Source organism: Pseudophryne corroboree, chromosome 11 (genome assembly GCF_028390025.1).
Source record: "Pseudophryne corroboree isolate aPseCor3 chromosome 11, aPseCor3.hap2, whole genome shotgun sequence".
NCBI classification, from domain to species: domain Eukaryota; kingdom Metazoa; phylum Chordata; class Amphibia; order Anura; family Myobatrachidae; genus Pseudophryne; species Pseudophryne corroboree.
Genome location: NC_086454.1, coordinates 285,595,217 through 285,607,305, shown reverse-complemented (window position 1 = coordinate 285,607,305; position 12,089 = coordinate 285,595,217). Strand labels below are relative to the sequence as shown.

General features: G+C 48.4%; 1 protein-coding gene across 3 annotated transcripts in view; it reads right to left on the bottom strand.

The window, feature by feature from the left end:
- Window positions 1-12,089, bottom strand: part of BEAN1 (brain expressed associated with NEDD4 1) — a 61,343-nt gene that overhangs the window by 34,714 nt on the left and 14,540 nt on the right. For all 3 annotated transcript variants that reach the window (XM_063945403.1, XM_063945402.1, XM_063945404.1), the window contains exon 3: window positions 3,722-3,925. In XM_063945403.1, coding sequence (XP_063801473.1) covers window positions 3,722-3,925 — 204 coding nt within the window. The remainder of the gene's footprint in view (window positions 1-3,721; window positions 3,926-12,089) is intronic.

The window sequence follows — 12,089 nt, the reverse complement described above, 5'->3', positions numbered from 1 at the left end:
AATGATTGGTTTGATATTCAGATGTGTTCGGATTTTAATGCATCGCAAGCGAAGTACCAAATTGATGAGTTTGAGGAGCGAGGGCATTGTAACAACAACTGGTTTAATTTATGACCCATCAATTGAGACAATGCTGTGATAAGACGTGATTCCACGGTCCGTTACTTTCACCCGTTTCTCCTTTGTTTTTCTCCAAGGTAAAAAGACATCCACTCGGAAGAAGATTTTGATGACCTTTTATACAGACCATTGATGAACTTTTTCACAGACATTTGATGAACTTTTAGAGACTTTAACTTTCTATGGACACTTGAAAAACTTTGCTTGCCACTTACAGCAAAGATACAGCAACCCGGACAAGACATCAACAAGACATCCAAGGACAATCACATACATTATCATATGAATGCATTTATAACGCATGTTTCTTATCTTCATCTCTACGATCTTCAGGTATTGACACACATAGTCGACAGGTAATATAGGCACATATATTAGCACTCACATATTTTTCCCCATCATGTATCATCAAATAATGTGCACCCCATTTGTTGGAACTAAAAGCCGAAAAGAGCTCGGTAGAGTGTTAGCCCACTTACAGACCCTTAATACGGGATAAGAAGGATTCAATGTATACTTCGCAATACCTCGAGGCTTATTTTAGAACATGTACGGCACGATGATACATGACCCCTCAGACATGAATTTCATACATACATGCTTTTACTATCCCACTAGGTCATACATTTCCCACCTTCTCCTCTCCTCCCTACACCCAATCATATATAGGTATTTCACGGTATTATATATTTTTCTGCTTAGTTGTTTAGATAAGTGGCAGTTATTGTTGACTGCCAAAGGGTGGACTGTCAAAGTCGAAAAATATCATGATGCATATGCCTTGTACTAACCCCTCATGCACACGTGCGCTGCTCGTGCACCCACTCCCCCGTACGTGCACATACCCGCAAGTTGAGTAGGGGACGCTACAGCGTCTCGTGCGCATGAGATGTGTATTTACGGCGGAGTTTGTGAGCGTCTAGCGTGCGACTCGATCGTAGCCTATTTAACCCATATAGTGTGTTTTATAGCTAATATTCCCCTAGACAATGTCAGCGAGTATGTTTAGTTTAAACGGTTCCTGGACAGAGAGATTCCTCTTTGCATGATAGGAAGGGTCAGATAAAGGTTGAAAGGTGGTGTCTAGTATCCAGCTGTAGGATATTTTAAGGGTAACATTTCGGTGTTGGTTAGGAAAGGATCGCTCGCTCCTGCGTGTAGTTATGTGCAAAAGTAGTTTATGAACATATATTGTATTTGTTGTAAATTACACATGCGGCGGGAATCCTGAGGATACCTCCCACCAGAGCAGTTGGAGAAAGACACAGCCCACCTGTTCAAATCCACCTTGACCTTTGCTTTAATGTGGAGACACATTCCTGTGTCCAATGAACAATGAGATTATAGGGACCATTGTATTGTGAATGTATGTTGTGTATATAAAGACCACCATTGCCTGGCCAGACACTTACTCTCTCTGAAGGCTTTCTCTCTGAATGCTGAGGGCTGGATCCAGGACGCTCTTGCGAATCATCCCCACGTATGTATATTTCTCTGTAGCCATTTTGTTATCCATTCTGTTCGCCATTCGTTTCAATTTGTTCACTCTTGTTTGTTATTGTTCATATTATTCTCTGTTACTGTGTTAGATTTTGATGTTAGTTTGTAGTGTATAACTTGTATTGTGTTTTTCCCCTTTTCTCTAAACCATCCACGGCGGTGTTAGAACCGCTGTGGTTTTTAAATCAAAACCAGGTCTTGTGTTTTCACTCCTTACTAAGGGTTTTCTTAGCGTCATAATCGCTCAAACAGCATACACATTGTTAAGGGTTTTCAGCGTTACATCATTGTAGTATTAGATTACTAAGGTTTAGAATATAAGCATATTCTTACTGTGTGTTATTAATAAGGTTTACTGCGTATCATTCTGTGAGCGTCTGCACCACTCGTCTCACTCTCACGGCGCAGCGTCCGCTACGCCAATACCGTAGCAGTACGGTACACGGTACGCCTATAGCGTGCTTGGTACGAAGCGTAAAACCGTGAGTGTACGCATCGCTCGTGCGTCACGCCCACGGCTTAGCGTCTGTTACGCTAAGTGCGTACCCCTATGGTAATCAGTACGTAAATAGCGTACTTAGTCCGTAATAGTAAATAGCTTATGTTTAAAGGTAATATTTGACATTATCATCATGCACCACTTCCTCTCAGCCTGCGCACACCTATGCCCAACTATTTTTTTTTCATATGGCCCCTTTTATGTACTTCCATAAAGCCACAACACAGCTAAAACATCTACATGACCATGTAGTCTCATATGCAGACAGTATATAGCCAGTATGCCCCATACAGATTATACTACTATAGGGGGTTATGTATTAAACCTTCTAAGGAGGATAGGTGGACTTGTCCATAGCAACCAATCAGGTTCTTCATATAATTTTTCAGAAAGTACTTACTAAATTATAGCGATAAGCTGACTGGACGTTATGGACAGATTCTCCTCTTGTCCTACTTAGGGAGTTTGATACTTATGTCCCATAGTCTCACATGCACCAGCTAGCCAATATGCCTATATTGTATGCCTCCATATAGTATCCAGAGACATATGATATAATAGTAAAAATAATTCTATGCCTGGATATAGTATATACAGGAATATAAAAGCTTCATACCATCATTCTATCGCAATTCCCTACATACTGTAGATAGGTCAGATTACAGAGCCATTGTGCAGAACCTCCAGAACTGCCACACCATACAGTCACCCACTTAGGAGTGGAGAAGGCTCTCCACTACTCTTTGGCCCTCATTCTGAGTTGTTCGCTCGCTAGCTGCTTTTAGCAGCATTGCACACGCTAGGCCGCCGCCCTCTGGGAGTGTATCTTAGCTTAGCAGAATAGCGAACGAAAGATTAGCAGAACTGCTAATAAATAATTCTTTGCAGTTTCTGAGTAGCTCCAGACCTACTCACAGATTGCGATCAGCTCAGTCCATTTAGTTCCTGGTTTGACGTCACAAACACGGCCTGCGTTTGGCCAGCCACTCCCCCGTTTCTCCAGACACTCCCGCGTTTTTCCCTGACACGCCTGCATTTTTTAGCCAACGCCGTAAAAACGCTGAGTTGCCGCCCAGAAACGCCCCTTTCCTGTCAATCATTTACCGATCAGCAGTGCGACTGAAAAGCGTTTGACGAACACCAGCAAATCTACTAAGTTTTGTGTTAAATAACTTAGCGCATGCACGCTGCATACCATGCGCATGCGCAGTTAGCAACAAATCGCAGCGTAGCAAAAATTGGCAACGAGCGAACAACTCGGAATGACCAACTTTGTCCTTAAACTTTCTGTTCATATTTAAAGCCAGTGATCAGGTGAACCATGGAAATGAAATATGGAGGAGGGGGCGGAAGTCACTCCCCACCTTCCGCTGCTAGGGATATGGCAGAGATCTAGGAGAGACATGGCAGTTCTATATTCTGGCATGAGAAGATATTTACAGCTTTTCTGTGAACTTTAACTTGAGAGGGTTTTTGTCTTAAACTTAGAGGTATGGGAAGACTGTGCCCCATCAGAAACCGGTCTAGTGCAACACAATAGATTTGAGAAACATATATATTGTCATGTGTTGATGTGTAGGATTATAAAGGAAAGCTTCATACCAAAACTCGGATTCTCAAGGCGCCAGTCTCCTCCCCGATCTTTCCTCAGGCTTCCAATGATGATGGTGACACACGACAGGAAGAGAACAAGCCCAATTACAATACCAGCCACAGCCAGCGGGGACACCAGCAACATGGGATCATGGCTGCTCCGGATGTAACCAAAATATTCAGTAAAAGGGTTACTCTGGTTTAACTGAATTTCTGCAAGTAAAAAAAAATAAGAATTTACTCACCGGTAATTCTATTTCTCGTAGTCCGTAGTGGATGCTGGGAACTCCGTAAGGACCATGGGGAATAGCGGGCTCCGAAGGAGGCTGGGCACTCTAGAAAGATTTCTGACTACCTGGTGTGCACTGGCTCCTCCCACTATGACCCTCCTCCAAGCCTCAGTTAGGACACTGTGCCCGGACGAGCTGACATAATAAGGAAGGATTTAGAATCCCGGGTAAGACTCTTACCAGCCACACCAATCACACCGTACAACTCGTGATACTATATCCAGTTTGACAGTATGAAAAACAACTGAGCCTCTCAACAGATGGCTCAACAATAACCCTTTAGTTAACAATAACTATTTACAAGTGTTGCAGACAATCCGCACTTGGGATGGGCGCCCAGCATCCACTACGGACTACGAGAAATAGAATTACCGGTAAGTAAATTCTTATTTTCTCTGACGTCCTAGTGGATGCTGGGAACTCCGTAAGGACCATGGGGATTATACCAAAGCTCCCAAACGGGCGGGAGAGTGCGGATGACTCTGTAGCACCGAATGAGAGAACTCCAGGTCCTCCTCAGCCAGGGTATCAAATTTGTAGAATTTTGCAAACGTGTTTGCCCCTGACCAAGTAGCTGCTCGGCAAAGTTGTAAAGCCGAGACCCCTTGGGCAGCCGCCCAAGATGAGCCCACCTTCCTTGTGGAATGGGCATTTACAGATTTTGGCTGTGGTATGCCTACCACAGAATGTGCAAGCTGAATTGTACTACAAATCCAGCGAGCAATAGACTGCTTAGAAGCAGGAGCACCCAGCTTGTTGGGTGCATACAGGATAAACAGCGAGTCAGATTTTCTGACTACAGCCGTCCTGGAAACATATATTTTCAGGGCCCTGACAACGTCTAGCAACTTGGAGTCCTCCAATTCACTAGTAGCCGCCGGCACCACAATAGGCTGGTTCAGGTGAAACGCTGACACCACCTTAGGGAGAAATTGGGGACGAGTCCTCAACTCTGCCCTATCCCTATGGAAAATCAGATAAGGGCTTTTACATGATAAAGCCGCCAATTCTGACACTCGCCTGGCTGAAGCCAAGGCTAATAACATGACCACTTTCCACGTGAGATATTTCAGATCCACGGTTTTTAGTGGCTCAAACCAATGTGATTTTAAGAAACTCAACATCACGTTGAGATCCCAAGGTGCCACAGGAGGCACAAATGGGGGCTGAATATACAGCACTCCTTTCACAAATGTCTGAACTTCAGGTACTGAAGCTAGTTCTTTTTTAAAGAAAATCGACAGAGCCGAGATCTGTACTTTAATGGAGCCTAGTTTTAGGCCCATATCCACTCCTGCTTGCAGGAAATGCAGAAATCGACCTAGTTGAAATTCCTCTGTTGGGGCCTTATTGGCCTCGCACCATGCAACATATTTCCGCCATATGCGGTGATAATGCGTTGCCGTAACATCTTTCCTGGCCTTAATAAGCGTAGGAATGACTTTTTCCGGAATACCCTTTTCCTTTAGGATCCGGTGTTCAACCGCCATGCCGTCAAACGCAGCCGCGGTAAGTCTTGGAACAGACAGGGCCCCTGCTGTATCAGGTCCTGTCTGAGCGGTAGAGGCCATGGGTCCTCTGAGAGCATCTCTTGAAGTTCCGGGTACCACGCTTGTCTTGGCCAATCCGGAACCACGAGAATTGTGTTTACTCCTCGCTTTCTTATTATTCTCAATACCTTTGGAATGAGAGGCAGAGGAGGGAACACATAAACCGACTGGTACACCCACGGTGTCACTAGAGCGTCCACAGCTATGGCCTGAGGGTCCCTTGACCTGGCGCAATATCTTTTTAACTTTTTGTTGAGACGGGACGCCATCATGTCCACCTGTGGTTTTTCCCAACGGTTTACCAGCATCTGGAAGACTTCTGGGTGAAGTCCCCACTCTCCCGGGTGGAGGTCGTGTCTGCTGAGGAAGTCTGCTTCCCAGTTGTCCACTCCCGGAATGAACACTGCTGACAGTGCTAGTACATGATTCTCCGCCCATCGGAGAATTCTTGTGGCTTCTGCCATCGCCATCCTGCTTCTTGTGCCGCCCTGTCGATTTACATGGGCGACTGCCGTGATGTTGTCTGACTGGATCAGCACCGGCTGGTGTAGGAGCAGGGATCTTGCTTGACTTAGGGCATTGTAGATGGCCCTTAGTTCCAGAATATTTATGTGAAGGGAAGTCTCCTGACTCGACCATAGTCCTTGGAAGTTTCTTCCCTGTATGACTGCCCCCCAGCCTCGAAGGCTGGCATCCGTGGTCACCAGGACCCAGTCCTGTATGCCGAACCTGCGGCCCTCTAGAAGATGGGCACTCTGCAGCCACCACAGTAGAGACACCCTGGTTCTTGGAGACAGGGTTATTAAGCGATGCATCTGAAGATGTGATCCGGACCACTGGTCCAACAGGTCCCACTGAAAGATTCTGGCATGGAACCTGCCGAAGGGAATTGCTTCGTAAGAAGCCACCATCTTTCCCAGGACCCGTGTGCAGCGATGCACTGATACCTGTTTTGGTTTCAGGAGGTCTCTGACTAGAGATGACAACTCCCTGGCTTTCTCCTCCGGGAGAAACACTTTCTTCTGGACTGTATCCAGAATCATACCCAGGAACAGTAGCCGTGTCGTCGGAAACCAGCTGTGACTTTGGGATATTCAGAATCCAGCCGTGCTGGTGCAGCACCTCCTGAGATAGTGCTACTCCCACCAACAACTGTTCCTTGGACCTCGCTTTTATTAGGAGATCGTCCAAGTACGGGATAATTAAAACTCCCTTTTTTCGAAGGAGTATCAACATTTCCGCCATAACCTTGGTAAATACCCTCGGTGCCGTGGACAGGCCAAACGGCAGCGTCTGGAATTGGTAATGGCAATCCTGTACCACAAATCTGAGGTACTCCTGGTGAGGATGGTAAATGGGGACATGCAGGTAAGCATCCTTGATGTCCAGGGATACCATGTAATCCCCCTCGTCCAGGCTTGCAATAACCGCCCTGAGCGATTCCATCTTGAACTTGAATTTTTTTATGTACGTGTTCAAGGATTTTAAATTTAAAAAGGGTCTCACCGAACCGTCCGGTTTCGGTACCACAAATAGTGTGGTATAATAACCCCGGCCTTGTTGAAGTAGGGGTACCTTGATTATCACCTGCTGGGAATACAGCTTGTGAATTGCCGCTAGCACCGCCTCCCTGTCTGAGGGAGCAATCGGCAAGGCAGATTTTAGGAACCGGTGGGGTGGGGACGCCTCGAATTCCAGTTTGTACCCCTGAGATACTATTTGCAGGATCCAGGGATCCACCTGTGAGCGAGCCCACTGATCGCTGAAATTCTTGAGGCGACCCCCCACCGTACCTGGCTCCGCCTGTGGAGCCCCACCGCCATGCGGCGGACTTAGAAGAAGAAGCGGGGGAGGACTTTTGCTCCTGGGAACCTGCTGTTTGTTGCAGCCTTTTTCCCCTACCTCTGCCTCTGGACAGAAAGGACCCGCCTTTTCCACGCCTGTTTTTCTGGGTCCGAAAGGACTGAACCTGATAAAACGGCGCCTTCTTAGGCTGTGAGGGGACATGGGGTAAAAATGCTGACTTCCCAGACGTTGCTGTGGAAACTAGGTCCGAGAGACCATCCCCAAATAATTCCTCACCCTTATATGGCAACACTTCCATGTGCTTTTTAGAATCTGCATCTCCTGTCCACTGGCGAGTCCATAAGCCTCTCCTAGCAGAAATGGACAATGCACTTACTTTAGATGCCAGTCGGCAGATTTCCCTCTGTGCATCTCTCATATATAAGACTGAGTCTTTTATATGGTCTATGGTTAACAGGATCGTGTCTCTGTCTAATGTGTCAATATTTTCTGACAGTTTATCTGACCACGCAGCGGCAGCACTGCACATCCAAGCTGACGCAATAGCTGGCCTAAGTATAATGCCTGAGTGTGTATATACAGACTTCAGGATCGCCTCCTGCTTTCTATCAGCAGGTTCCTTGAGGGCGGCCGTATCCGGAGACGGTAGTGCCACCTTTTTAGACAAACGTGTGAGCGCTTTATCCACCCTGGGGGGTGTTTCCCAACGTGACCTATCCTCTGGCGGGAAAGGGAACGCCATTAGTACCTTCTTAGGAATTACCAATTTTTTATCAGGGAAAGCCCACGCTTCTTCACACACTTCATTTTATTCATCTGATGGGGGAAAAACTACGGGTAGTTTTTTCTCTCCAAACATAATACCCTTTTTAGTGGTACCTGTAGTTATATCAGAAATGTGTAACACCTCTTTCATTGCCTCAATCATGCAGTGAATGGCCTTAGTGGGCATCAGGTTAGACTCATCGTCGTCGACACTGGTGTCAGTATCAGTGTCGACATCTGGGTCTGCTTGCGGTAGCGGGCGTTTTAGAGCCCCTGACGACCCATGCGACGCCTGGGCAGGCACGAGCTGAGAAGTCGGCTGTCCCACATTTGGCATGTCGTCGATTTTCTTATGTAAGGAGTCTATACGTGCACTCATTACTTTCCATAAGCTCATCCACTCAGGTGTCTGCCCCGCAGGGGGTGACATCCCTTCTAAAGGCATCTGCTCCGCCTCCACATCATTATCCTCATCAAACATGTCGACACAGCCGTACCGACACACCGCACACACACAAGGAATGCTCCGAATGAGGACAGGACCCACAAAAACCCTTTGGGGGGACAGAGTGAGAGTATGCCAGCACACACCAGAGCGCTATATAATGCAGGGACTAACTGAGTTATGTCCCCTATAGCTGCTTTTTCTATATATTATATACTGCGCCTAAATTTAGTGCCCCCCCTCTCTGTTTTTACCCTGTTCTGTAGTGTAGACTGCAGGGGAGAGCCAGGGAGCTTCCTTCCAGCGGATCTGTGAAGGAGAAATGGCGCCAGTGTGCTGTGAGAGATAGCTCCGCCCCTTTTCCGCGGACTATTCTCCTGCTTTTTTCCATATTCTGGCAGGGGTATTTTCCACATATATAGCCTCTGGGACTATATATTGTGGAATTTTTGCCAGCCAAGGTGTTATTATTGCTTCTCAGGGCGCCCCCCCCCAGCGCCCTGCACCCTCAGTGACCGGAGTATGAAGTGTGTATGAGGAGCAATGGCGCACAGCTGCAGTGCTGTGCGCTACCTTGGTGAAGACTGATGTCTTCTGCCGCCGTTTTTCCGGACCTCTTCTTGCTTCTGGCTCTGTAAGGGGGACGGCGGCGCGGCTCCGGGACCGAACACCAAGGACTGGGCCTGCGGTCGATCCCTCTGGAGCTAATGGTGTCCAGTAGCCTAAGAAGCCCAATCCGGCTGCAAGCAGGCGAGATTGCTTCTTCTCCCCTTAGTCCCTCGCTGCAGTGAGCCTGTTGCCAGCAGGTCTCACTGAAAATAAAAAACCTAAATCTATACTTTCTTTCTAAGGGCTCAGGAGAGCCCCTAGGTGTGCATCCAACCTCGGCCGGGCACAAAATCTAACTGAGGCTTGGAGGAGGGTCATAGTGGGAGGAGCCAGTGCACACCAGGTAGTCATAAATCTTTCTAGAGTGCCCAGCCTCTTTCGGAGCCCGCTATTCCCCATGGTCCTTACGGAGTTCCCAGCATCCACTAGGACGTCAGAGAAAGATACATTACTACTTGGAAAAGGAAATGTCACTTCATGTACCGCTGCAGGTCCGTGCTAGAGGCCAGGAGGCTGTCCTCAGTCGAAGATCCCGGCCCTGTCACTGCTGGCCCCATTCCTCCCCCCACAACATGCCTCCATTTTGAGAAACATAGACCGTCAGCGCCCCTTACCCTGCCCCACAACTGCAATCATACTGTCAATCACTGATGGTCTGATGCCATACTGCGTCCGCTGTTGCAGACCTACTGTATATTGCAAATGTGCAGTACAGGTCTGGCGCATGTGCAAAGCACAGTACTTTGCTGCATGTGCCGCAAGTATGTGCATCCAAGTGCTGCCCCTAGCAACGTGCCTCACGTGCCTAATGGCAAATTCATCACTGTTGGGTATGCTGTTTCGTAGTCCAACCTGCACCCCAACTGCATCAGATCCTATGTGTTATTTTTGACAGAAACCAGTATGTGTTCCCTGGAATTTAATCAGGCTCTTGTCCTAGTCACTCACTTCCCTTTGCAGTACCAGTGTTGCTAAAAGCACTTTGTACGGAGACTCTGTTACACTTATATCATAATGTTATTTCCCTCAGTCTACATAGAATTTGATTCTTTTGGCACCACTTAAAACAGGCATTTTCAACCAGTGTGCCGAGGCACACTAGTGTGCCGTGACCAGTTGTAAGGTGTGCCGCGGAGCCGAAGCTGCTACCGTACCTTCAAAACAAACTGTGAGCCCAGGCAGCCGCAGCGCTAAGATCCTCTAGGAGGCTCAGGCTCAATGGTGCATGGGCCGTGATCTATGCCACGGAGACGCGGCGGTGACATCATAGGTCACGCAAACCACATCCCACATGCCAGGCAGCCCGCCCACCCTTCCGCATCCACACCTGTTCTCCCTCCCACCCGCCATCCTCGCGCATCCACACCTGTCCCCCTCCCGCCCGCATGCATCCGCACCTGCCCGCCCGCTGCTCAGTACTTGCAGCCCTGTAAGCAACTCCCGCCACTGAGGGACAGACTGGGCGGAGGACAGATGACGGTAGGGGCTAATATTTGTGGGGAATAATGTATGGGGGGGGGGGGGGGGCGGCAATGAAACTTATGTGGGGAGCAATGTATGTGGGGGGACAATGTAACTTATGTGGGGAGGAATATCTTGTATGTAGGGAGTAATGTAATTTATGTGGGGAGCAAAATGACTTATGTGGGGTGCAATGTGATTATTTTTTTCTATGGGGAATAATGTCATAGTTTTTTCTGTGGAGGCCAGTGTGTGTTTGTTTGTTTTTTTTTCTGTGGGGGCCAATGTGTGTGGGTTTGTTTTCCCCGTAGGGGACTGATGGTGTGCCTTGGCAATTTAAAAATATTGTTCGGTGTGCCGCGACTTAAAAAAGGTTGAAAATCACAGACTTAAAACATTGGGCCAAATTCAGACCTAGTCGCTAGGGTGCGTTTTTTGCATCCCTGCGATCAGGTAGTCGCCACCTACAGGGGGAGGGGGAAATCGCTGTGCAGGGGTGCTATCGCATGTGCAGGAGAGCTGCACAAACAAAAGTTTGTGTAGTCTCTGCACAGCCCAGGACTTACTCTTCTAGTGCGATGATCGGGGCCGGAGCTGACGTAAGAAACCCTCCCTTCAAACACCTGGTCCCTCCTGCGTTTCTCCGGACACTCCTTAAAAACGGTCAGTTGCCACCCACAAATGGCCCCTTCCAGTCAGTCACCTTGCAATCGCCCATGCGATCGCTTTTCTCGCACATCCCGTCGCTGAGGACCTACGTGCCTGCGCATTGCGGGGCATACGCATGTGCAGTTCAGACCTGATCGCAGGCTGTGAGAAAACGAAGCCTAGCGATCAGGTCTGAATTAGGCCCATTGTACATTCTGATTTACAACTAAGTCCATCACAAGGAATCGGATATTATAAGGATCTATGGAGAAGAAACCCCACTCCCCACTATGTGCAATGTAGCACCCCCCCCCCCTCTCATGCACACACACACACACTATGTATTCTTTTTGCTGATGGGGGTCATTCCGAGTTGATCGTAGCTGTGCTAAATTTAGCACAGCTATGATCATGTTCCCAGACATGTGGGGGTACGCTAGCCCGCCCCGCATGTCTGTCCGCCCCTCCACATGTACAAGAGCATCGCACAGTGGCGATGCTTTTGTACTTGTTGAGTAACTCCCAGCCAGGGCAGCTCCTGCTGCTGGCCGGGAGTTGCTCGGCGCTGCCCCTGGTCGCAGCGGCTGTGTGTGACATCATGCAGCCGCTGCGGCCCGCCTCCCTGCACGGTCTAGCAACGCCTGCGTGGGCCATACTGCACCCCCAAAATGGCGGGCAAATGCCGCCGTGCCGTCCCCTCTCACCCAGCGACCGCTTCTGCCTGTCAATCAGGCAGAGGCGATCGCTAGGGAGCGACGGCTTTCGGACACTGTGCAAGAACCTTTGCTACCTTCTGTGTATGT